At 52.9% G+C, this 26,943-nt stretch overlaps 1 protein-coding gene across 1 annotated transcript in view; it reads right to left on the bottom strand.

The window, feature by feature from the left end:
- LOC128943459 (olfactory receptor 14J1-like) overlaps positions 1 to 25,426 on the bottom strand; it is a gene marked incomplete at its 5' end in the record, with an annotated part of 34,019 nt that extends 8,593 nt beyond the window's left edge. The window contains one exon of the mRNA XM_054286398.1: positions 24,965 to 25,426. Coding sequence (XP_054142373.1) covers positions 24,965 to 25,426 — 462 coding nt within the window. The remainder of the gene's footprint in view (positions 1 to 24,964) is intronic.
- Between the last annotated feature and the right edge of the window lie 1,517 nt (positions 25,427 to 26,943).

The raw sequence follows: 26,943 nt of genomic DNA, 5'->3' as shown, positions 1-26,943 counted from the left end.
GCAGCCTCTGGGCAAAAACCTTTTCCTGACATCCAACCTGAGCCTGCCCCGACTCAGCTGCAGCCGTTCCCTCCACTCCTGTCCCTGGGCACCAGAGGGAAGAGGTTCCCACAGCCCCAGCCAGGGACCCGCTCCCAAGGCTGTTGCCATGGCCACCAGGGCTGGGACCAGCTGGGATGCTCGGTTTCCACGGGCTGAGGTTCAGGAATGGGATTCCCCAATTTCCTGCGCCCGCTAAAACCGTGCTGCCCTTGCTGCCCTCCCGCCTCCCCTGGAAAGCACAAAAGGCAAAGATCCCGGGCTGGGATAAGAACAATTTATTAGGAACAGGAACAAGATAAGGGACAAACAGAACCGAAACAATATTGATAACAGAAGGCATAAATGAAACAGTTTACTGGGAAAACTAAAACACAACTCACTGGGTCTTCCTGGCCACAATTTCCCGTGTTTGGAAAGGACACCCTTCTTCTCAGCGAGAGAGACAGAGAGAGAGAGTGTCCCTTTTCTGTACCTGGAAATTCTCTGAGGTGCGAGTGAATGTAATGACACAGCCATGGCAACACCCTCATGTTTTTCAATGCCACATCATGATACTGGTAGGGGCAGGAAAAGGGACTGGTGTCTTCCCAGCATGGATCATGGGGAACATGGATCACCAGGGTTCTTCCCAATGTGGGTTCTCCCATGGGGGATGAAGCTGGAGTGGTGGATGAAGCTGTTCCTGCATTTGTGGCATTTGCAGGGCTTCCCTTACTGGTGGCTCCGTTGGTGTCTGGTCAAGTGAGAGCTGGTGGTGAAGCTTTTCCCACACTGGGGACACTCGTAGGGCCTCTCCCCTGTCTGGATGCGCCGGTGGATGATGAGGGTGAAGTTGTGCTTGAAGCCCTTCCCGCACTCAGGGCAGTGGAAGGGCCTCTCATCTGTGTGAATCCGCTGATGCTGGAGGAGACTGGAGCTGGTCTGAAACCTCTTCCCACATGTGGCGCACTGGTAGGGCCTCTCCCCAGTGTGGATGCGCTGGTGCCTGATGAGGTTGGAGTTGTGCTTGAAGCCCTTCCCGCACTCAGGGCAGAGGAAGGGCCTCTCCTCAGTGTGAATCTGCTGGTGCTGGAGGAGATTGGAGCTGGTCTGAAACCTCTTCTGACACTGGGGACACTCATAGGGCCTCTCCCCAGTGTGGATGCGTTGGTGGGTCACAAGGTTGGATCTGTAGCTGAAGCCCTTCCCACACTCCCCACACTCGTAGGCCCATTCCCCGGTGTGGATCCTCTGGTGGCTGATCAGGTGGGAGCTCCGCCTGAAGCTCTTCCCACACTGCAAGCACTTGTGGGGCTTCTCCCCATCATGAAGCTGCTCATGGACCACCAGCTCTGAACTCTGGCTGAAGCTCTGTCCACCTTCCTGGCTCAGGGTGGCTCTTGCTTCTTCAGAGCACCCTGGGCTGGGTTTGGAGCCCCTCCTCATGGGGGATGCCTGAGGTTTTTCTTCCCTGTTGGATTCCTGTGCGTTAGAATCACTCAAAACGGCCTCTTTCACGAGGTTCTGCCATGCAGATTTTTCCTCCCTGGTCTCCATCCTTAGTTCCTTCCCTGGGGAAGGAAGGACAAGGAGAAGATGGGATTTGCCTCCATGCCAGAGGGAAGGGGAAGGAGATTCCCCCAGTGCATCCCCGGCAGGACGGGGTTGGCAGCAGGGTTGTCCTGCAGCCAGGGGCTGTGCTGGGCTGGGAGACGGAGCAGGAGAGAGGGGGAAATAGGAACTGACTTCCTCCTCACCTATCTGGGTGTCCTGGGGCTCCTTCCTCTTCCTCACAGCCTCCTTCTCCATCCAACCAAGGTTTGGGAATGGGATATCCTGTTCTGGGAAGAAAACAAAGGGTGCGCACATTGTCTTTTGTACTGGTTTGAAGGCAAACCTAGGGAGGGTCTAAACCAGAATTACAATTTAAAAGAAAACTAAGATCAAGGCAATGATACAGAAACACTGCCTTAAACTGACAGAGTCAGGATGTAACCTGACACCCTGTTGGTCAGGGTGGTGGCAGCAGTCCCATTAAATGGTGGCTGCAGTCCTGTTGGAGTGATGAAGGTGATTCTGTCAAAGCAGCGATCCTGTAGAAGGGTCTGGTCTTCCTGTGGAGGTCCAGTGGTGGTTAGGGAGCTCTTGTCCTCTGGGAATCCAGTAGGCAAGCTGCTCCTGGTGTAGCAAAGTGTCAGCTTATATCCAGGTAGGAATGCTTGGATCCTCCCCCAGGGAGGAGCATCCCACAATGGGAGGATGGAATTTTATCAGTCCTGCAGTGACACTCAATGGCCCATTCACAGGAGATATCTCCCCTGGAGGGCGTTATCAGGGGTGAGTCATGGAAGAGATAAAGAACACTGCCCCATCTGTTTATAGCAGTTGATGAAGGTGGGTATTGAAAACATGCATTTGGTTACATCTTGCATTGCAACCTGAAGCAGTGGGGTAATCCCTGCTTAGGGGGTGAACACCAACCCCCTTACCCAAACTGGCTCAGCTGTAAAACCCCCACTCTGGGAAGGGCAAACACACACAGGGGACAATGTCACACTTACCCTGCCCCAGGGGAGGGCTCTTTTTCCTGTCATTCCCTTCCTGTCCCCCCTTTTCTATCCCATTTACTGTTCAATAAAATTCATTTTGGGTTTGGTCTCATTATCACCTTAATTGGGCCAGAGGAATCTCTCTAACACTTTTCTTAACCAGACTCACCAGATTGTGCAATTCTTTTGGCACAGTGAGTTTAGGCACTGTTCTCTGACCCCAAGTGCCTTTGGCAACAGCATGGTTCCCTCCTCTAAGGAGGTTGTGGTTCTCTCTGGAGGAACTCTTTGAAACTGGGCTGCAGCTTCCTCTGAGTGACTTATGGGAGAACTGATGAGGTAAATCGCCTTTGTGGGCCCGGAGTGTAAAGAAAATATTTTGTTGTCCTTCTATTACAGCGACCTGATGAAGGTCTTCAGGGTAAGAGAAGTGGACGAGAATCTTGGTTCATGATCAGAAGGCTGGATTTATTGATATATGATATATAATACATTATAACTATACTAAAAGGAATAAAGAGAAAAGTTGCAGAGGCTTGCTAAGCTAAGAATAGAAAGAAAAGAATGAATAACAAAGTTCTGTGTCCAGCAGAAAGCAAGGACCAACTCTCCCGTGAGTGGTCAGCAAATCCAAACACTCACAGAAGACCAATCACAGATGCTCCTGTTACATTCCACATCAGCAAATTATTATTGTTTGCATTTTTCTTCTGGGGCCCCAGCTTCCCAGAAAGGACAAATCCTAAAAGAGAGGATTTTATGAAAAATGTCTGTGACATCCTTAGTTGAAATGTTTTTTAAAATCACAGGAGGAAAGGGAGCAAATGATACCAGCGAGACTGACAAGGTTCATTCACCCCATGGTGAGGAACACAAGGCTGCTAAAAGTCCTACAAGAAGCTCAGCTCAATGTTGGAGAGTTTTTCAGGAATGGCTTAAAGAAAGAGGCCATGAGACATACAATTGAAAGAAAAGTAGAAGAGAAAAGTAAAGCAGTTTCTAACAGTTCTCAGCCTTCTGATTCCTATAAACAATTAGACTCTCTTTATAAACAATAAAGTTCTCAGATTGTCTTCCCATAACAAGTAGAATACCGTCTCTGGGAAGGCTTGCCATCCTGAGAGCAGATGTAATAGTTTTGGGAACACTGGTTTCTGTTTTAGTTTCTGGTTTCTGTTTTGGTTTCTGTTTTTAATAAACAATTGTAGGTATTCTAAAACAAAGGGAGTGGTTAGAAGTTTCTCTGTTAGCCTATCATGACATTGGATTACAGAATATGCATGAAGTTCGTTAGCACTGTTATTTAAGGTGATTGATTGATCAATAAAGTTGGAGTTCGATGCATTAAAGGATGGTCGTCTCCCCTTCATCTCCAACAGCTCAAGTAGCTAAATTCCCAAATAACTCCTGAATTCCCAGGCTTGAGTGCTTTGTGAAATGTGAGAATCATTTTTCTCTTCATCCCTGTCACCTTTGTGACAGCTACAAAGAGTTTACTTTCCTTTTAATGACATCTGTATTGGGCTGAATTTACACTTTTATCAGAATGTGCTAGCAGCTGAGCCGGAGCTGTGCAGGAACCAGTGGAACTTGGAATTGCCACAAAATTTCTTGTACTGTCAGTTTATTAATGTTTGCGATTTGTTTGTCATCACATCTGACTTGTGGGAAAATCAAATATTCATCAAAGTGATTTATGCAGAGTCAAGTTTGATTTCTGCCAAATTATTTTTCACAGTGCCCAGGGGATGCTCGAGGGGTCTCTGTGCCTCTCGCCCTGGGGGACGCTTGGCAGGGATTTCGGGGGGTTGTCCCTGTCCCTGTCACCCCAGGCCATTCCTCCGGGGCTGTCCCTGTCCCTGTCACCCCAGGCCATTGTGTAGGGGGTCTCCATCATTTTCACCCCAGGGAATGCCTGGGGGGTTTCCCTCCCTCTCACCCCTGTGCCAGGGGGTGCTCGGAGCAGTCTCTGTCCCTTTCAGCGCAGGGGATGCTCAGGGGTCTCTGTCCCCTCACCCTGGGGGATGCTTGGGGGGTCTCCTTCCCTCTGGCCTCAGGCAATGCCTGTGCAGGGCTAGGGACCAGGGGCTCCTCTGTGTCCCTCTTACCACTGAGGGTGCTCGGGGCTGGGGGGGCTCTCCAACCTTCTCACACCTGCGGAGGTCGGGGGGGGGTCTCTGTCCCTCTCAGCCCTGCTGTGACCCCACACAAACATCATTGGGGTCAGAGGGACAGAGACACCCCCAAACCCCCAGAAGGGCTGAACCTGGGATTTGGTTTGGGGCTGAGGATTTAGGAAGGGGCTGGAATTGGGGCTAGGCTTGGAGTTGGGGCTGAGGTTTGGATTAGAGCTGGGATTGGGGTTAAGGCTGGACATGGGATTGGCTTTATGGCTGGGGTTGGGATTGGGTCTGGGGCTAGACAAGTCTGGCACTGGGATGAGATTAAATACAGAACTGTGAGTGTGTCTATACGTGGAGTGAGATTGAGACCAGGATCAGGGTCAGGTTTGGGACTGAGCTCACCCAGAGCAGGACAGGGGGGATGTCACTGCAGGATGTCCCTGGCGTTGTTCCAGCCCTCCTCAGGCACCTCCAAACATGGGGAGCAGCTGGGTGCCCCAAGATCCAGGTGCTCCCACGCTGCTACTCAATACCAGGCCAGCATTTCCTGAGGGCAGCCCTGACTGTGACCCTTGGGGCTCTGGGATCAGCCCTCACATCCCTGTGGGAGCAGCAGCAGACAGGATGAGAGATTCCCCCGCCCCGTTTTTCCTGTGGAAGGGTGAAGTCCAGCTGCACTTTTCTTCTGGTGCCTCCTCCTCTCCTTAGCTGAGGATGTCAAACACCCCAGGAGCAGGAAAATCCCCATTCCCTCTTTCCTTGTGGCTGCAGCCTGGAACATCCACCCATAATGAAGGACTTTCTGACAGCCCTGCTGAATGACACTGGCAAGAGGTTTGTGAGAAGGGGAAGAAATTGTATTTTGATAGTAAATAAAAGGTGCAAAATTATTCCTTTCTGTTATATTCCTTTTCAGTCAGTTTTGGTCTGTTTTCAGAGTGCCACCTTCTCAGCTGATTGTGTTTGTGCCCTCCTTTCTCTCCTGTCTCTCTTTGTCTGCTCTGTTTCTCTCTCAGTGTCTCCCTTGACGCAGGGCAGCTCACACCAAAGACCGTGCCCGGATTTAATTCCCAATTCAGGAGCTACAACAACCATGGGGGAAGTTATGAAGGCTCGCAGTGAAATGCCACTGTAAGATCTTGCTCCACTTGGCTTTTGGCTCCTTCTTGACAGCTTTGCCCTCAAGGGCAGGAACATCTTTTCATAGCGGAGAACTGGAATTCCAGACCCTGGCGGTGTGTGCCGTGGATCCCAGAGGGGCATTCCCGAGGCTCCCAGGGTGCTGCTCCTGCCGTGCCTCCCAAGGAGCTTCTCTCCCAAGGGGAGAAGATCCAGCAGCTCTGTGGGCTCCCAGAGCACACAGCAAAGGTGGCTTTGATGGAAATTTTCCAGGGACTGGGGTGGGAAGGGACCCTGTCCATGGATTACGACCCCGCGAGGGACAGACGCCTCTGCCCCAGTGAAGGAGCGAATGAGAGCGTGGGAACGCAACCGACGATTATTGAACGTGGACTGAACGGAACAAGAAATGGGGAGGAGAAAGGGAGAGAAAGAAATCCGGAAGAGGTCTCAGAGAACATAAAGAAATGGGAAAAGGTTCCCGCCTGGACTCCGCAGCTCCCAGGGACACCCGCCGGGCGTAGCGCCTTTTACAATTCCAGCCAATCAGAGGACGCGGTAGACAATTTCCAGCCAACCAGAGCTTTTCTCTTCGATGACTCACAGGTTGCCAGGCGGGTCCGCAGAGCCCAGCGGCCCCGGAGCGGAATTTGGGGCTCGGGCCGGAGGACGGATCCGCCCCGGGGGGGTCCCCGAGCCCCCTGCCCAGCCCTGGGGCCGATCGGGGGCTCCCCCACCCGGCAGCCGGTGCTGCGGGGCCGCGGGGCAGAGTGGTGGGAAAGGGGGGTCCGGGCTGGCAGCGGAGGAAATGCGGGAGGAAGAGGAGGGAGAGGAAGAGCAGGAGCGGGAGAGGGAGAATCGCGGCGCTCGCAGCGCCCGCACGCCGAGCCTGCAGCACTCCCTGCCCCGGGAGCATCGCCCCCAGCCCCGAGCCGCAGGTGAGGGCGGAGGCCGAGCTCGCCCCGGCTCCAGCCAGGGGTCTCCGGGAGGATTTTTTGGAGAGTGTTCAGAGCCGGCAGATCCCGGACTCGAGCCCCGGGTATCTCCGGGCTCCCCAAGAGGAGCTTTTTCGGGGGGAGAGCAGCCGCGATCGCCCCTCGGGAGAGTCCCGGGGGGTCCACGTGGGGATGGCCCGGTACCGACGGGGCGGGACATTGGTTTTGGGGATCCCCGTGAGAGCCGGGGCTGTGGAACGGGGGACCCCCGGGGCGGGGAGAGGGGAAGGGGCGATACCGGAGCTGGGGGACCCCCGGCAGCCCGGAGATGAGGCGGGGACGGGACCCCGTGACCCTGACAGGGGCGTGTCCTGGGGTGACTTCCTGATGCTCGTACCCCATCGGTCTGTTTAGCCCAGAAATGAGTTCTGCACCTTTAAGGCTGGGTCTGAAAGCGAAGGGGAGGAGGAAGAAGCAGCAGTTTGTTTTCAGAAACTGTACTCACTCCTCTACATTCCAGCTGCTGGATGGACAGAGAGCAGGACAGAGCTCTCCTTTGCTTTTAGTTAGTTTTTAGCTCGCTGAGGCAGAGAAGTTCCCTGGACTGTGGTTTTTCTTTTTCTTTGGAGCTGTTTAAATCTGCTCTGGATTGAACACCCAGAACACCACCGGCAGCTCCTCCGTGAAGCCCACTGGGATAAGCCTGGGCTGAGGCATTTCCAGCGCTGGATGGACTGATAAGAGGCTGGTAATAGACTTATAAGAGACTGATAAGGCACTGATAAGACAAAGAGTGCACAGAGCTACAACTCAAGGAGGGACTTTCAGAGTTTGTCATCTATTTTGGAGCAGCAGGAGTTTTCATTGCTTAATATTGTTCAATTTTTGTGCTGGTGAATGCTTTGCCTGTAGAATAAAGTTTTTTTCCACTTTTCTCCCCGGAAATATTTTCCCGGACTGGCTGAGGGTGGGGCTGCTGAATCGGCATTCTAGAGGAAACTCCTTTTGGAGGGTTTCAACCGATTTTGCCTTAAACTAGGACAGGGTGGTGGAAAGAAAGGGGAACCCCAAGTGGCTGGACTGAGGGGAGGCTGGAGAGGGGGACCTTGGGACCCCAGAACCTTCCAGAATCCAAAAGCAGGACCCTGGAGAGGGGGGATCCCCAGGACCAATGGAATCCCCAGCAGCCCTGAGATGGGGGAGCAACCATAACCCAAGAGGGATGAGACTGGAAATGGGAAACTCCTGGTGGCTTTTTTTTATTCACTCTTGATTTTTGGACATCAGGTGACTTCTAGAAATGGACATGGGTTGGAGGAGTCTGCAGCCCAAGGCATTCACACCTTGTTTTTCCCCAAACCAGGATTTTCCCCAAACCTTCCCACTGTGACATCCCCCCTGTCCCGCTCTGGGTGAGCTCAATCCCAAACCTGACCCTGATCCTGGTCTCAGTCTCACTCCATGTTTAGACACACTCACAGTTTTCTATTTATTCTCATCCCAGTCCCAAACTCATCTATCCCCAGACCCAATCCCTACCCCAGCCCTAAAGTTAATCACATGTCTAGCTTTAACCCCCATCTAAGGTCTAATCCAATCTCAACCCCAACTCCAAGCCCAGCCCCAGTTCCAGCCCCTTCCAAAATCCTCAGCCCCAAACCAAATCCCAGGTTCAGCCCTTCTGGGGCTTTGGGGGTGTCTCTGTCCCTGTGACCCCAGTGATGTTTGGGTGGGGTCACAGCAGGGCTGAGAGGGACAGAGACCCGGGCCCCGGCCTCCCCAGGTGTGAGAAGGTTGGAGAGCCCCCCCAGCCCCGAGCACCCTCAGCGGTGAGAGGGACACAGAGCCCCTGGTCCCCAGCCCTGCACAGGCATTCCCTGAGGCCAGAGGGATGGAGAACCCCCGAGCATCCCCTAGGGTGAGGGGACAGAGACCCCCGAGCATCCCCTGGGCTGAGAGAGACAGAGACTGCCCTGAGCACCCCCTGGCACAGGGGTGAGAGGGAGGGAGACCCCCCCAGGCATTTCCTGGGTGAAAATTATGGAGACCCCCTGGGGAATGGCCTGGGGTGACAGGGACAGGGAAATCCCCTGGGGAACAGTCTGGGCTGACAGGGAGAGGAAACCCCCCCCCCCCCGCCAAACCCCTCCCAAGCATCCCCCAGTGCAAGAGGCACAGAGACCCCTTGAGCATCCTCTGGGCACTGGACAAAATAAACTTGGCAGAGATCAAATTTGACTCTGCAAAATCACTGTGAAGAATATATAGTCTTCCCACAAGTAACTTGTGATGAAAGTGCAAACAAATCCCAAACATGAATAAACTGACAATCCAAGCAGTGAAGTGGCAATTCCAATATTCATTGCTTCCTGCACAGCTCCAGCTAAGCTGCTGGCAGGTTTCAATAAAAGGAAAGTGGAAATTTGGCCCAATACAGATTATTAAAAGGAATGGAAAGCTGTGTGTAGCAGTCACAAAGGTGATAGGGATAAAGAGAAAAATGATTGTCACATTTGGTAAAGCCCCCAAGCCTGGGAATTCAGGACTTATTCGGAAATTTATCTACTTGAGCTGGGCTTCTTCTGGGACTTTTAGCTGCCTTGCATTCCTCACCATGGGGTGAATGAACCTTGTCAGTCTCACTGGTAAGATTTGCTCAGTTTCCTCCAGTGATTTTAACAACTTTATAAGGAAAGGCAGCAAATTATTTTCTTTACACTGGCCAGCCATAAAAGCCATTTTCCTCATCATTTCTCCCATAAAGAAAAAAAACTTTTATAAGCTCCATAAGCTCCGCAGGAGGAAGGAGAGACTGTGTCCAAGTTTCCAAGAGTTCTTCCAGAGAGAACCACAACCTCGTCAGTGGAGGGAGCCATGCTGTTGTCAAAGGCACTTGGGTTCAGAGAACAGCGCCTAAACACACTGTGCAAAAATAATGTCACAGTCTGGTTATGCAAATTGTTGGAGAGATTCCTCTGCCCCAATTAAGGTGTTAACGACACCAAATCCAAAATGGTTTTTATTGAACAGTAAATGTGAGGTAGAGAGATGGAAAGAAAGAGAAAAGATGAGTGACAAGGGACAGAGACCTCCCCTGGAGCAGGGCAAGTGTGATATTGTCTCCTGTGTGTGGGGGTTTTACACCTGAGCCAGTTTGGGTAAGGGGGGTGGTGTTCACCCCCCTGAGCAGGGATTACCCTGCTGTTTCAGGTTGCAATGTAAGATGTAACCAAATGCATGTTTTCAATCCCCATCTTCATCAACTGCTATAAACAGGTGGGGCAGTGTTCTTTATCTCTTCCATGACTCACCCCTGATAACGCCCTCCAGGGGAGATATCTCCTGTGAATGGGCCATTGAGTGTCACTGCAGGACTGATAAAATTCCATTATCCCTTTGTGGGATGCTCCGCCCAGGGGGAGGAACCAAGCATTCCTGCCTGGATATAAGCTGAGCCTTGCTACAACCAGGAGCAGCTTGCCTACTGGATTCCCAGAGGACAAGAGCTCCAGAACCACCACTGGACCTCCAGAGGAAGGCCAGACCCTTCTACAGCATCACTGCTTTGACAGAATCACGTTCACCTCTCCAACAGGACTGCAGCCACCATTTAATGGGACTTCAGCCACCACCCTTACATACAGGGTGTCAGGTTATATCCTGACTCTGTCAGTTTAAGGCAGTGTTTCTGTATCATTGCCTTGATCTTAGTTTTCTTTTAAATTGTAATTCTGGTTTAGACCCTCCCCAGGTTTGCCTTAAACCCAGTGCAAAACTCAATGCACTCATTCCTTGTTTTCCTCCCAAAACAGAATTTCCCATCCCCAAACCTTTGCCAAATGGAAGAGGAGGCTGTGAGGAACAAGAAGGATCCCCAGGACACCCAGGCGGGTGAGAAGGTAATCAGTGCCCCTTTCCCCCTCTCTCCTGCCCCATCTCCCAGCCCAGCATGGCCCCTGGCTGCAGGACAACCCTGCTGCCAACACCATCCTACTGGAGATGCACTGGGGGAATCTCCTTCCCCTGCCCTCTGGCACGGAGGCAAATCCCATCCTCTCCTTGTCTTTCCTCCCCCAGAAAAGAAGCTGAGGATTGGGACCAGGGAGGACAAATCCCCAGAGCAGAACCTGCAGGAAGAGGCTGTGATGAGTGACCCTAGGCCACAGGAATCCAACGGGGAGGAAACTCCCCAGATATTCCATAGGAAGAGGGGCTGCAAACCCCGTCTGGGGTGCTCTGAGGAGGAAAGACCCTCCCTGAGCCAGGAAGGTGGACAGAGCTTCAGCCAGAGCTCAGAGCTGGTGGTCCATGAGCAGCTTAATGATGGAGAGAAGCGCTACAAGTGCTTGGAGTGTGGGAAGAGCTTCAGGCAGAGGAGCACCCTGATCCGCCACCAACGCATCCACACCGGGAAATGGCCCTACGAGTGTGGGGAGTGTGGGAAGGGCTTCAGCTACAGGTCAGAACTCATCAGGCACCAACGCATCCACACTGGGGAGAGGCCCTACGAGTGTCCCCAGTGTCAGAAGAGGTTTCAGACCAGCTCCAGTCTCCTCCAGCACCAGCAGATTCACACAGAGGAGAGGCCCTTCCGCTGCCCTGAGTGCGGGAAGGGCTTCAAGCAAAACTCCCACCTCATCACCCACCAATGCATCCACACTGGGGAGAGGCCCTACGAGTGTCCCCAGTGTGGGAAGAGCTTCACCCATAGCTCTAACATGACAAAACACCAACGGAGGTGCCACTAAGGGAAGCCCTGTGAGTGCCCCAGCTGCAGGAGGAGCTTTGTGAACTGCTCCAGCTTCATCCCCAATGGAGGTCTAACGTTGGGAAGAGCGTGGGTGATCCATGTTCCCTATGATCCATGCTGGGAAGACAACTGCCCCAATACCTTCCCCTCTCAATGACATGGTGTAGAACTGAAGAACATGAGGGTCTTTCCACGGTCCTGTCATTACATTCATTCTCACCTCAGGTTATTGCCAGGGGCAGGAAAGGGACTCTCTCTCTCCCTGAGAAGAAGGGTGTCCTTTCCAGGTGGGGGAAATATGTTGCTGGGAAGAGCCAGTGAGTTGTGTTTTAGTTTTCCCTGTAAACAGTTTTATTTATCCCTTCTGTGATCAATAGTTTTTCTGTTCCATTTGTTCCTTATCTCGTTGCTGTTCCCAATAAATTGTTCTTATCCCAGCCCAGGATCTTTGCCTTTTGTACTTTCCATGGGAGGCGGGAGGGCAGCGAGGGCAGCATGGTTTTAGCAGGAGCAGGAAATTGGGGTATCCCGTTCCTGAACCCCGGCCTGTGGAAACCGAGCATCCCAGCTGGTCCCAGCCCTGGTGGCCATGGCAACAGCCTTGGGAGCGGGTCCCTGGCTGGGGCTGTGGGAACCTCTTCCCTCCGGTGCCCAGGGACAGGAGTGGAGGGAACGGCTGCAGCTGAGTCGGGGCAGGCTCAGGTTGGATGTCAGGAAAAGGTTTTTGCCCAGAGGCTGCTGGGGCCGTGCCCAGGCTCCCCAGGGAAGGGTCCCAGCTCCAGGGCTCTCTGAGCTCCAGCAGCATTTGGACAGCACTGCCAGGCCCAGGCTGGCATTGTTGGGGTGTCCTGTGCAGGGCCAGCATTTTGACTGGAGGATCCAGATGGGTCCGTCCCAGCTCAGCCAGTTCTGTGGTTCTGGGATCCCATGAGCCTGGGGATGGGGCTGCCAATGGTTGCCATGGCAACAGCTCTGGCTGCAGGTCTCAGCTGGTGTCCATGGCAACCACCCCTGGCATGGGGTCTCCATGGAGCTGCCGAGGGACAGAGCATAACAACAGTGGGCTGGTGATGGTTGCCATGGAAACTGAGCATAGCAACAGGGTCCCAGTGATGGTTGCTTGCTAAGGATCAGATTTGTCAGAGGCCCTCAGAGGGGTTCCATGGGGACTTTCCAAGAGTCTCCAGGCTGTTCCAGAGATGGAATGTCACAGGCACAGACAGGGGCTCCATGGACACCTCCCAGGGCTTTCTGGGGATGGTAAAGAGCCGTGTGGTCAGGAGCTATCACAGCCATTCCATGGTGACATCCCAGGGGACCTTGTGATGCAAAGGCACCGATCTGTCACAGGCACTCACGGGGGCTCCACAGTGACATCCCAGGAGTCCCCAGGCTGCCAAAGAGCCGGAATGTCCCAGACACTCCCAGGGGTTCCTGTCATGGGCACAGTGGGAGCTTCAGGCAAAAGCTTTTTTTCTTTATTGGAGAAACACCTGCTGAAACATGAGGTGGAGAAACGACACTCAACAGCCACCATGGATCCTGAAACCTCTGCAGGGCCCCTCGACTTCTAAAATTCCTTCTAAGAGAGGAGACTGGGAGCGGCTGGATCCAATCTCAGCCCCAGACTTTGTCAAAGGTGTAAAAGATTGAACAGGTGGAATTCAACTTTAACACAATTTGTCCTGCAGGATTAATGACAGAATACCAGATACATTTATATAAATATATCTCTGGCTTATTCTGATCATGATCACACGGAAATATCACTAGCACAGTTATTTACTCCACAGTTCAGGAGCTATAACAAGTATTAGAATATAGTGCTCTAGGCAGCAATTTTGAAGTCAGCAGGGCCTTGCTGGAGTTGCTGCAGCCCATTGCAGGCAGAGCCTCCTGCTCCAGCAGGAACTGCCTTTCCTGTGCCATGAGCAGGGCAGGTCCCACTGCAGGAAAAGCCCCAGGCCAGCCCCAGCACAGGGAAGGGCTCGGACACAAGGGCAGAGTGCCGTGCTGGGAGCTGTGCCAGGGAGAGCTTGAGGCACCAAAGGCACCTTGGCAGCAGCAGCTGCTTGCAGGCCATGGCCAGGACCCTCCCTTGGCAGCCCGGCCTGGTGGCCACCACTGCAGAGCTGCTGCCTCAGGGCTCATTCCTGGCTGGGCTCTGAAAAGCCACTTCTGCTCCAGGAGCCTGACTGGGAAGCCATTGGCCCCAGCATCTCGGGGACAAGATATGAATGTCAAAACTCTTCATGCCAGCAGAGACAAGGCAGGGGCAGAGGAAAGGGGAGAAGAAGGCCCAGGGGACAGGGCTGCCATGGTGATGGCTGTGAGGTCACTGCCCCTGCAGCAGCCTGGCTGCCCTCAGCAGACATTCTGGCCAGAAGCATTGTGAGGTCACCCAGCACATCAGAGAACACAGAGAACAGGAATTCCGTCCTTAGGGATGAGACGGTTTCACTGGGTCAGGCTGCACAAATTGTCCTGATATTGGACAATTCCTGTGATGGGGAATCCACTTATCTGGAAAAAGAGCTACAGCTTTGTGCCACTCTCATAGCTGTAAAATATTTCCTCCTTCTAACAAATGTAAATCCACCCTTGTTTAGTTTAGAGATATTGACCCTTGTTCTGTCAAGGAAACATTTGGGAGAAAATACCTTTGACCACTATTTTTCCATTTTCACAGACCTTGAAGAAGATACAAAAGTCTCCCAAGATGGGATTTGGAGGCCTCATCGCAAAACCAGCAGGTAGAGGCTGATGGCTCTGGGGTCAGTGGTGTGGAGACTGAGGACAGAACAGGAGTAGCCATGGAGGGATAGAAGGGTGGTTTTAGAGTTGCTGGAGCTTTTCTTCATAGTAGGAATGATCTGAAGAAGACATAATAGCACCAAGTGCAGTTAGAAAGGTCCAGACTAAACACCAGGAGAAAGGAATTTCCCTGCCAGGGCAGGGCTGTGGTGCAGCACGTCACCCAGCAGGAGCCTGGAGCAGCCCAAGGCTTTGTGTGGGCAGGCAGAGGCAGAGCTGTCAGCAAAGGAAGGGCCCAGCCAGGTGGGGCAGCCAGGGGATGCCGACAACCTGCAGGGAGAGAGGCGCAGGTTTGCTCAGCACCAGAGACACCTTTCCCTTGTTTGTCCCCACCTGTCATGACTGCCACCAGTGTTCTCCTCTACATGGAACCTGGGGACATTTTCTCAGTCCTGTCCCTCAGAAAGATGTATTTAAAGTATGAGCAATTTCAGTGTTTCACCCTCTTTTTGAGTCCCTGAGAAGTTCTTTAAGCACACTCAGAGGTGAGGGACTGGGTCTGATGCAAAGAGCACCAAAGCCCCAGAGGCTCATTAAAGTCCCTGTGCTGTGTCTGTGCTGCTGAGCTGGGCTGGACTCCTGGCCCAGAGGCAGCTCCTGGCAAGGGCAGCGCTGCAGAGAGACAGCTCTGGCCAAGAGCAGCTCCTGTGCACAGCCCAGCAGGGCTGGGGCACTGCCAGGGCCCCTCAGGGACACCAGCAGGGCACAGACAGAGCTCACAGGGGCTCAGCACTGGCAGGGGCTGTGGGATGTCCCAGAGGGGGCTGTGTCACAGCAGCACCTCTGGGGTTGTGTCACAGAGGCACAGAGCAGCTGTGATGGCAGCAAGGGGCTGTGTGACAGCCAAGAGTGGGCTGTGTGAGGTCACAGATTGGGCTATGACATCTCAGATTTTGTTGTGTGAGGTCACTGAGCAGCTACAGCATCATAGAGAGGACTGTGTGACATCACAGAGCAGTCTGTGACATCAAGGCATGGCTGTATGACATCATAGGGCTGGCTGTGAGGTCAGAGTGTGTGCTGTGACATTACAGAGTGGCAGTGTGACATCGCAGAGAGGGTTTTGTGACATCACTGAGACTGTTGTGACATCACACAGCTGCCTGTGACAATAAAGAGTAGGTGTGAGGCCATAGAGCAGATCCTGCCATCATAGAGGGTGTCTCTGTGACATCAGAGAGCGGGTTATGACATCACTGGGTGGCTGTGTAACATCACAGAGCAGGCTGTGACAACACAGAACAGACAGTGACATCACAGGGTGGCTTTTTGACATCACAGTGTTTTCTGTGACATCACAGTGCAGCTGCATGACATTCCAGGGTGACATCCCAGATTTGGTTCTGTGGCATCACAAGCGTGATGTGTGACATCCCAGAGTGGACTATGACATCATTGGTGTCTATGTGACATTGCAAAAGAGGTGTGCGGCATCATAAGGGGCAGTGTGACATCACAGGGGCTGTGTGACATCACGAGGGCTGTGTGACATCACAGGGGCTGTGTGAGGTCACTGGGGAGGTCACTCTGCCCCAGCCCCCCTCACAGTGCCCCCCAGAGCAGTCCAACCCTGCTCGTGCACAGCGGGGTCCCCTCTCCCCCCAGGTCCCCCCGCCCCCGGCCCCGCAGCCTCCCCCAGAGGATGTTCCACGAGATCGACCCCAGAGCCTGACATGGGGACGGGGGGCCGGGGCCCTGGGGGTGGCATAGGGGGACAGGGCCCCCCCCACAGCATCCCTGTGTCCCCTAGGGCCAGAGCCTGGGCCAGGGCTCCTTCACCCTGTTACGAACGAGGGCTTGAGAGCACTGGAAAAAATCCCCAGCAAGGGAGCAGCAAAAACCACATTTAATATTAAGGGACAGCAGCACAAAGTTCCATGGCAAGAGTCACTCTGCTCCTGACTGGAAACATCAGGCACAGAAAGGAAACAAAGTAACAACAAAACCAAAGTAAATCTAGGCAATCAAACCAGAAATGAACTGAGAACTGTCCCTGTGAGTGTGTATGACACAAGGGCAGCGAGGGCAAGGATAAAGGAATACAGCCTAAAAGCTTAATAGAGCTCAAACCTAACAGAATTTAACTTACACCTTAGCCTTAAGTGATACCTTCAACTTCACAATTTGGCAGAAGAACACTACTTAACAGTATTTAACCTAACTTATAACTTATGACTTAACAATTTAAAACAGGAATACCACTTAAAAAAATTAGGTTATAACTTAAAATAAACTTTATATCTTTGCAAAAGAACAGCTCTCAGAAGCATTTAACTTAGCTTAAAGCTTGTGACAAAACCTTACTTACTGATATCTGGATATCTGACTGGCTCAGCTATCCAAAGCACTTAAACCCCTCAGAGAGCAGCATTTCTGACATATTTCCCCAGCACAGAGACTCCTGTGTGCACACAGACACCAAGAGTCAGTGCAAGGCACCTGTGAGCAATTCCCCTGAGGGCAGGGAATGCTCACTGTGGATCTTTTGGCATCTCCCCAGTGGATGAAGGGTTGAGCCTGGAGGAGTGGGGGGATCAGCCCAGGCTCTGTGGTTGTTCAGGATCCTCGAGTGCAGAAAACGGGAGAGTTCCCGGAGTGGAGAGGCCCCACTCAGAGGGAGTCGCTGGCCCAGGAGAGCTCCAAGGGCTGCTTTTGGAGCGCTGTTTGCAGGGCCCCAAGAGAGGGGCTTCAGTCCCAGCAATGGTTCATCCTGGCCGCACTTGGCATCAACAGCTTTCTTTGGCAGGGTGAGAACAGGGATGCTGTGCCACTGAGGGAACAAAAAGAGCTCCCAGGGCTGCTCCTACAGAAACCAGGAGCTGGTTGGGCAGCAGCAGTGCCTGGAGCAGACAGTGTTTTTACTGAGCTGCAGAGGAGCTGAGCCCAGGGGCTGTTGGCCAAGGCCGAGGCCCAAGGAGCATTTCTCAGCTGGCAGGGCGGCCTGAGAAGGGGAGGGGGGAACGCAGCAGCACAGGGCCCATGGAACCAAGGGAGCATTGTGACACTGGGGGGCCCTGTGAGACCAAGGGACCATTGTGACACTGTGGGCCCCTTTGAGACTAAGGGAACATTGTGACACTGTGGGGCCCTGTCATACCAAAGAGCCAGTGTGACACTGTGGGGCCCTGTGACATCAAGGGACCATTGTGGCACTGTGGGGCACCATGGAATCATGGAGAGCACTGTGACATTGCTGGGCCTCATGGAAACATGGAGACCATTGTGACACTAAGAGGCCCCGTGGAATAAGCAAACCATTGGGACACTGTGAGGCCTCATGGAACCAGTGAGACTATGAGGAAGTCCATTGTGATACTATGGACCTCCTCATGGTGGCCCTGGGAGGACCATTGTGATACTGTGGGGCCTCATGAAACCAAGAGGCCTTTGTGACACTGCAGGGCTGCATGGAACCAAAGCTCCAGGGCAACACAGAGTGGCCTCATGTCATCAGTGGTCCATTGTGACACTGTGAAGCCAGAGGAGACCATTGTGACACAGCAAAGCCCCAGAGTCCAAAGGTCCATTGTGACATTGCAGACCTCATGGAACAGAGGAGTCCCATGACATTGTGGGGCCTGGGGAACCATGGAGACCATTGTGACACTGCAAGGGCTCATGGAATCCTTGGGACCATTGTGACAGTGTGGGGCCTTATGACACCTGGGGGCCACTGTGACATTGTGGGACCCCATTGAACCCAGGGGCCAGTGTGACACTGCAGGTCTTCTTGTAATCAAGGGGCCATTGTGACACTGCTGGAACCCATGGAATCAAGTCACCATTATGACACTGCGGGGCTCCATGGATCCAAGGCACCATTGTGACACTATGGAGCCCCACAAAACCAAGGGAACACAGAACAGCTCTGGCTGGTTTGGCCTCCCATGGACTGCCTGACTGGTCCAGCTGACCTGTGCATGTTGAGGGTCACTTCTCATCTGCTGCTGAAACACTGGGGCTCTGTGCTTTCCTTCCCAATGGAAAAGAACTGTCCTTCTCCTACAGGCACCCATGGCCAGAATTGGGATTTCACCTCCAGATTTCCTTATATCCTGAGATTGTTCCCATAGGAATAGTGCCAGAACAAGTCTGGCTGACAGTGGTTTCACAATAGTCACTTCTCATCTGTCCCCAAAACACTGAGGGAGGGTCCATGCTCTCCTTCCCATGGGAAAGAACTGTCCTGCCTCTCCAGGTGCCCATGGCCGAGATTGGTTTTACACCTCCAAAATTCCCTAAATTCAAAGACTGCTTCCAAAAAAAATCTGCCATTCCTGACACGTCTGGCTGGCCTTGGCCTACTGAGGCTCTCACCTGCCTTCCAAACCCTGGAGCTCTGTGCTTTCCTTCCTATGGAAAAGAACTGTCCTTCTGAACCAGGTGCCCATGGCCACAAATGGGATTTCACTTCCAGCATTCCCTGTAGTGACAGACTGGAAGAGATTGTTGGCTGGAAACATTTTGTGTGTGGGGGAGGAAGGGGCAGGTCCAGCCTTGCCCTGCCCTGGAACCCCTGCCCTGCCCTGCCTTGTGACCCCAATCCCCCCAGAGCCTCCACCCCAGCCCAGCAGTGTCTGCCAGTCCCTGGCACAGCACAGGCAATGCTCCACAGCCACCTCTGCAGCCCCCAGCCCAGCTCCTGAGGGACCAAATGAGCCCAAGTCCCACCTGGGGGAAGGGCCCAGGGAGACCAAGGGGTATTAAAGGCTGACCACAAGGCAAGCACACATCTTGACCCTACCTCCTCTTGGAACTTCTATCTGAACACTGCTGGAATCCAGGAGTTGGTAGCTGTGTGTGTGCTCCTCTGTATCTCATTTGTCTTTCTCTCTTTTTAATTCATGCTTCTTGTAGAATTTGAGTAACTTAAAATTGATGAAGCTAAGAGTTCGTGAAGGTGCATGGGCCAAGTCAGTGCTTTGAGAATTGGTTTTTGTTGATTGAACGTCATACTAAACCTTTTGCCAAAGTTTCTCTGATTTTTCTAAAGTTCGCAGTAAAGGCTGTTTTGTTCTTTCGAGCTCCCAGCCACATTCCACACTCCATTTCCCAGCTAGAGCCTCTGGTGCCTCTGAGTTGTGCTGCCCCAGCCCCAGGGACGCTCTCCTTGTCTGCCCATTCCCCCACGGTCTCTGGGCAGGGATGGCCTCAGTGGGGGCTGCTGACATCCTCAGCAACTTGGAGGCTGCTGCTGAATTTTCCTGCTCCAGTGGCTTGTTCAGCCTTCAGCTCTTCAGTTCAGGAATTCAGTGTCCCAGGGCTCATTAACATTCAGAACACCTGAACAAGCCAAGCCTCTGGGAATAATTTGATTTTAATTTTCAAATCCTTTGCATTTAATTAGATCTCAGTAGTGTATTCAAAGTGAATACATGATATTTAAAAAGACAGCCAGAAAATATTTTTTTGGTCCTGTTTAGTTTTGTTTTCCTGTTAATTCATTGCTATGTGCAATCTCCAATTGACACTGAATCCAAGTACCTCCTCATGCAGTTTGAATAGATATGAAAATCAAGATTCTTCATGGCTGACAATCAATCAGACTCTGTCCCTATCCCCACCCCACCATTCCCCCCATCCAAGCCCTGGCACTCAGAGCAGCCTTGTGCAAATCTGAGCTGCCTCCAGCCCAGGCTGCACCTGCAGCTTTCAGCTCCTTGGCTCCAACTCCCACCTGCTTTCCTTGGAGAAGGAGCTGCCCGAGACACAGAGGGATGTTCATTCATTGTCATCTAACAAACCCAAGGGGAGGCACAGCTCCATCAAATGCAAAAGTCATTCTTCTCCCTGGCTCTGCCCTGCCTCTGATCCCCACAGCCTGTCTTGTTTCCTTCATCCCTCCTTTGCCAGGGACTTTGTGGGACAAGGGAGCACTGCTCTGGCTATGGAGGGAAGTCCAAGTGCATCCACTGTAGTGGGAACCACAACTCATCTGGTTTGTGTCCTTTGAGGGACCAGGAACTGCTGAGACTCAGAGGCACAGAAAGGATTCTCTTCATGGCCAACATAAAAAATGTGAACATGATAAATTTTAATAAACATCAAAACACTTCTCTGAGCTGCTTGTAACATGTCAGCAACATCTGACATGTCCACCATCCACAAGTGATTGCCATACAGGAAGGATTTTAGCACAGACGAAAAAAGAGGTAATATAAAAAATAAAACTACAACAAAGGTGCTGACTAAGGAGTTATTTAAACTTCTGAAAGATTGGGCAACTCCCTGATGCTCAAAGCATGAAGCCTGTTAAGGGAGATGCATTGGAATGATAGAGAACAGCTGCAGAAGGAAATCTGGGAGCAGCAGCAAGGACAAAGATCCAGCTGCTCTAAATGAAGAGACATCCTTAGACATGGCCATTTAAACAGGAGAGCTAGAAACACCCAAAGGAAGAAGATAATGAAATATTAGACTAAATGTTGGTGGCGAAGGCAGAAAGGAAGATCATTATTTCTTCTGCCATCAGCATAAGAATGTAGTAGATCTTCAGGATATCCCCATTCCTAGTCAGAAAATTCTGTAATTTCTTAAAAGTACTCAAATGACCCATATAATAAAGATTTTCTTGTATATTATGAAACTAACAGGCACTAAAACCTGTGCCCCTGTCCAGGCAGAGATCAGTTGTGTGCCCATGAACAGGCAGTGCCACTTGTGCCCTCAGGTGCCCAGCTGGGATTGGATCTCTCCAAGAGCACCTGAGGGAGAGCAGAGCACCTTGCAAGCTGCAGGTCCCAGCCAGCCATGCAGGGCTCCTGTCCCATCAACATCTGCTCTGCTCCAGTCTGAAACAGGGCCCAGCATGGTGCCAGGATCATCAGAGAGTTGAGGTGTGTGCTGGAATTCAATGCCCTCCCCATCCCACAGCAGCCCTGCATTTCCCTCCTGCAGCCTTAGTCTCCAGCACAGCCATGGAGGCTCTTTGGGCTCTGGACTGTTCCTGCAGCCCCCAAGGGCAGCTGAGCTCTGCCTTTGGCTCAGTCAGGTCTGGCCAGTGCAGGCCATGTTCAGCAATGTCTTGTGTGTGCCTGGCCTTGCTGTCAGCCCCGGCAGTTGCTGCGTGGCCCCTTTGTGGCCCTGTGCTGGCCCAGCCATGGTGGCCCAGCCCCTGTGCAGGCCCAGCCCAGGCCAGGAGCACTGGGGCTAGGAACAGCTCCTGTGCCGTGGTGCCCACGGCAGCCTTGGGGCGCTGTGCCCCATGGCCTCCCTGCTGGGAAGCCACTGCCAGCTCCTGCAGAGCCTGTGGCACCTGTGGGGCTGCACAGACAGCTCTGCCCTGGGCTCTGCCGGCCTCTGGGCCAGCAGAGAGGCCGGCCAGGGCTGGCCATGGCTGGGAACAGGCCCTGAGCCCCACAGGAGGATGGAGCTGGGCCACAGCCAAACTCAGCCCAGGCAGAAGCTGGGCTCAGCAGCCAGGGCTGCAAAGGCCTGGGCACAGAGACTGGCGCTGACAAATGTCCTCGGCCCCCTCCCTGCTCTGTCCATGCCCCCAAGGGCACAGAGCAGCCTCCTCTCTAGGCCACTTGCCTGTTTTCAATGCCTTGCACAGGTGGTGGCCCTGCCCCACAAGGCCTGGCCTGAGTCCTGCCCCTGCACGCTCAGCCAGGCTGAGATGGACACTGATGGTTTCTGGGCCAGGCTCTCTGAGCCCAGCTCCCTGCAAGCTCTGCCAGCTGCCTGAGCTCTGGGCAGTACCAAGGGCCTCTCCCCAGCCCAGCCGGCTCTGGCTCCACAGCTCTGCTCAGGCCAGGCTGCTCTGGGCACTGGCCCCATGGCCTCAGCCCCTGGCAAGGGCACAGCAGCAGTTGCAGCTGCCACAGGACTCATCCCTAGCCATGGGGGAAGGCGCTTGGCCAAGGCCAAAGGAGGCTCCCTGGCTGCCCTCTGCCTGAGGTGCTGAGAGCTCTGCAGCCCCTGGTGCCATCCCATCTGCCCAGGGCAGCACAAGAGCCCCGGCCTTGGGGCACTCAAGAGCTGCTCCTGCTCCAGGCCCAGGGCCCATGCCAAAGCTGGACAGTCACAAAGCTGTGCCCATTTCTGTTCATTGCTGCTCTGATGGGGCTGAATCCTCTGCCTCTTGGAGGCTGCTGATGAATTTTACTATTCCAGGGGCCTATTCTTTCTGGAGCTATTCAGCTCAGGAATTCACTGAGAAAGGCTCATATATATGTGTTCACAATACCTGAGCAAAAAAAAAACCCTGGGAATAATTTAAATGTTCAATTCTTCGCTGGTTAATTGAAGAGATTTCAGTAGTCTATTTAATGTGAATATATTGTATTGAAAACAATGCAGAGAGAACTGTTTTGTCCTGTTTTCTTTTCCTGTTATAGAAGGTTATCAGCAATGTCCAATTGATATTGACCCCCAATTCCTTCTAATGCAGTCTGAACAGATATGAAAATCAAGACCCTTCACAGGTGACAATCAATCACACTTTGTCCCCACTCCCTCCCCACCATTTCCCTCATCCAACCCCTGGCTCTCCTATGGATCAGGAATGGTGTCGCCAGCAGGACCAGGGCTGTGATTCTTCCCCTGTGCTGGGCACTGGTTGGGCAGCACCTCGAGTGCTGTGTCCACTTCTGGGCCCCCCAATTTCGGAAGGACATGGAGAGGCTGCAGCATCTTCAGAGAAGGGCAACAAGGCTGGGGCAGGCTCTAGAGCACAAGTCCTGTGAGGAGTGGCTGAGGGAGCTGGGATTGTTTATCCTGGAGAAGAGGAGGCTCAGGGGAGACCTCATCACTCCCTACAACTCCCTGACAGGAGTGTGCAGCCATGTGGGGGTCCAGCTCTTTTCCCAGGGAACTGGGACAGGACAGCAGGACACAGCCTTCAGCTGCACCAGGGGATATTTAGGCTGGACATTAAGAAATATTCTTCACACTAAGGGTGATTGGGCATTGGAAAGGGCTGCTCAGGGAGGTGGATGAGTCACCATCCCTGGAAGTGTTTAAGGAAAGACTGGATGTGGCACTGAGTGCCATGGTCTGGGTGACAAGGTGGTGTTGGGTCCCAGGTTGGCCTTGATGCTCTCCAAGGTCTTTTCCAGCCTGGTTGATTCTCTGATGATTGTGACACTGCAGGGCCCTGGGGAAGCAAGGGGCCATTGTGACACTGTGGGGCCTGATGGCACTAAGAGGACCATGGTGACACTGTGTACGACATGGCAGCACAGAGCCAAGGGGCCATAGTGACAATGTGGGGCTGAATGGAAGCAAGGAGTCCATTGTGACAGTATGGGTACTGGTGGAACCACAGAGGCCACTGTGACTCTGCAGGGCCTTGTGGAACCAAGGGGCCATTGTGCCACTGCAGAACCAAGGAGACCCTGGGGAGAGCCTGGGGACAATGGAATCAAGAGACCATTGCTCCATTGTAAGGACTCTGGGAACTGAGGGAACAATTGTGACCCTATGGTGCCCCATGGAACCAAGGGTCCCTGGTGACAGTGCAGGATCATGTGTCACCAGAACTCCATTGTGACACTGCAGTGCCAAGGAATTCCTTGTGGCACTCTGAGGCCTCATGGAACCAAGAGGCCACTGTGACACCACAGGGCCTTGTGGAACCATGCAGAGCGTTGTGACAGAGCAGGACCTGGTGTCAGATGGGGCCATTGTGACACTGCAGGGTCCCATGGAACCAAGGGGCCAGTTCTGCTCCTCAGGGACTCCTGGAATGAAGGAAACATGCTTGACACCATGGTGGCTGTTGGGACCAAGAGGCCATTGTGACACTGTGGAAGCAATGAGAGCATTTCTGCACTGCCAGACCTCATGGAACCACGGATTGTGACACTGCAGGGCCTGGGGGAACCACGGCACCATTGTGACACTGTGGGGCCCAAGGACCCAAGGGACTTGGTGGCACCAAGGGGTCCCATGGAAACAAAGGGACATTGTGACACTGGGAGACCTCATAGAAATGTGGAAACCATTGGGACGCTCTGGGGCCTCATGGAACAGGCTGGATCCAGGGTCCAAATCCATCAAGGTGAGGTTTAACAAGTCCAAGTGCTGGGTCCTGCACTTTGACCACAACAATCCCTGCAGCGCTACAGGCTGAGGACAGAGTTGCTGGACAGCAGCCAGGCAGAAAGAGACCTGCAGGGACTGATGGACAGCAGGTTGGACACGAGGCAGCAGTGTGCCCAGGTGGCCAAGAAGGCCAATGGCTCCTGTCCTGGATGAGGAATGGTGTGGCCTCCAGGAGCAGAGCTGCTGTGCCAGCACTGATCTGCCCCCTGCTCTGCACACAGACATTGCTGCTGCAGCTCCAGAGAAGGCAGCCAAAGTGCATCTCTGCAGAAAACTTTGCTGGGAGATCCTTTAGTTCCTTTAATGCCACTGAGAGCGCAACCACTCATTGACATAGTCTTGGACCACAGGGAAGGCGGAGAGAAACAAAATGAGAAATGGCACAAACAATGACATTTCTATGTGGACAAGATAAAAAAATTAAAATAAAGGGAACCCCTCCCTCCACAATTAAACAAACAAGAAGTATCAAAGATGACTTTTATTACAAGTGATTTTCAGAAATTTGGCAGCAGTTTAATGTTTCTGAAAGCATCCAGCCATTAGTCTCCTCACAGCAGCCTTGAGCTCCTCGTTCCTCAGGCTGTAGATGAGGGGGTTCAGGGCTGGAGTCACCACCGAGTACAGAACTGACAGGGCCAGATCCAGGGATGCGGAGGACATGGAGGGGGGCTTCAGGTGGGCAAAAAAGCCAGTGCTGATGAACAGGGAGACCACAGCCAGGTGAGGGAGGCAGGTGGAAAAGGCTTTGTGCCGTCCCTGCTCAGAGGGGATCCTCAGCACAGCCCTGAAGATCTCCACATAGGAGAAAATAATAAACACAAAACAACCAAAATTTAAACACACACTAACAGCAAGAAGCCCCAGTTCCCTGAGGTTGGAGTGTGAGCAGGAGAGCTTGAGGGTCTGTGGGATTTCACAGAAGAACTGGCCAAGGGCATTGCCATGGCACAGGGGCAGGGAAAATGTATTGGCTGTGTGCATGAGAGCACTGAGAAAGGCACTGGCCCAGGCAGCTGCTGCCATGTGGGCACAAGCTCTGCTGCCCAGGAGGGTCCCGTAGTGCAGGGGTTTGCAGATGGACACGTAGCGGTCGTAGCACATGATGGTCAGAAGGTAAAAATCTGCTGAAATGAAAAACATAAAGAAAAAGAGTTGAGCAGCACATCCTGAGTAGGAGATATCCCTGGCATCCCAGAGGAAATTGTGCATGGCTTTGGGGACAGTGGTGCAGATGAAGCCCAGGTCAGTGAGGGCCAGGTTGAGCAGGAAGAAGAACATGGGCATGTGCAGGTGGTGGCTGCAGGCTACGGCGCTGATGATGAGGCCGTTGCCCAGGAGGGCAGCCAGGGAGATGCCCAGCAAGAGGCAGAAGTGCAGGAGCTGCAGCTGCCACGTGTCTGCCAATGCCAGCAGGAGGAAGTGCCTGATGGAGCTGCTGTTGGACATTTGCTGTGCCTTGGCATGGGGATCTGCAAGAAAAGCAATCATGCAATAGGTTGTAGGAGGACACAGTATGGGTAATGTAGAATGTAATCTCTTCCCCCAACAAGTTGCAGCTGCACCCTACTACTAAAGATGAGAAACAGGCTGGATGATAACAGGCAACACCTGTAACCAATAAGAACTAGTGGTATAAAAGAGAAGTCACTGGAGTCCGATGGTTGCTGCAAGGACCAAGAACAGTCAGTGCTTAGAGGAGGTATGAAACTCTGAGGGTATGAAATCCTTGCACAATAATGATAAGAGAACTCTTGATATACAAGACAATGTAAGATAACAGAACTCTTAATCTCTGAGACAACATATAATGATAATTGAGCTGTTGTAATATATAAGACAACAATAGGTGGGTTTGGAGAGGACTTGAAATATCCCAGCACAGCCTTGGGGGAACTTTCCCCCTTTCTGTCTGCCCAGGGCTCTGCTGCCTGGAGCTGTCCCTGCCAGCAGCTGCTTCCCTGTACCCAGGGCTGGGCCCTGCCAGTGCTGCCAGGGCCCAGCCCAGGCCTGGGGGCTCAGCTCTGCCCTGCTGATCCCTCCCACCTCTGGCACTGCCCAGGGGCAGCTCTGGCTCTGCAGGCTCTGATGGTAACGTCAGAGTGACCCTGAGGAGGCAGAAAAAGTGACACTGATGCAGCCTCTAGGGGGTCCTGTGTTGATTGATGTTGCTGCCTGGTTTACTCAGATTGGGAGATTATTTTTATATTTCACAACCTGAAATGAGAGATGAATATGTATGTTCAATTTCTAACTCAGAGCAGTAGATAAAAAAGCAGGATTTTCCCTTTTATGCAGCCCCTGTTTCAATATGCTCCCTGTGTAATCTAGTTGGAAGTGCTGTGGCCTTAAATGCCATCCTTGAAGCAGTCCTGAACAATGCAGCATCCTCTCCACACAAGGAGAACACGTCCAAGCCTTACCAGCTGTCTCCTCCCACCCAGATCTTGTTCCCCAGTGCTGGGAGCAGCTGCCAGGGCTGGCTGAGAGCTGTCCCTGGCAGGCAGCAGAGTCCCTGCCCCAGCACAGCGCCCTGGGCTGCAGGGCCCTGCTCTGCAGGACAGCCCTGGGCACCCCTGCCTGCT

The sequence above is a fragment of the Melozone crissalis genome, unplaced genomic scaffold (genome assembly GCF_028551555.1).
Source record: "Melozone crissalis strain CALT ecotype California unplaced genomic scaffold, PUWL_Pcris_2 ptg000046l_1, whole genome shotgun sequence".
Classification (NCBI taxonomy): Eukaryota; Metazoa; Chordata; class Aves; order Passeriformes; family Passerellidae; genus Melozone; species Melozone crissalis.
The sequence above is the reverse complement of the archived record's forward strand: the minus strand, read 5'-3'. Positions and strand labels throughout refer to the sequence as shown.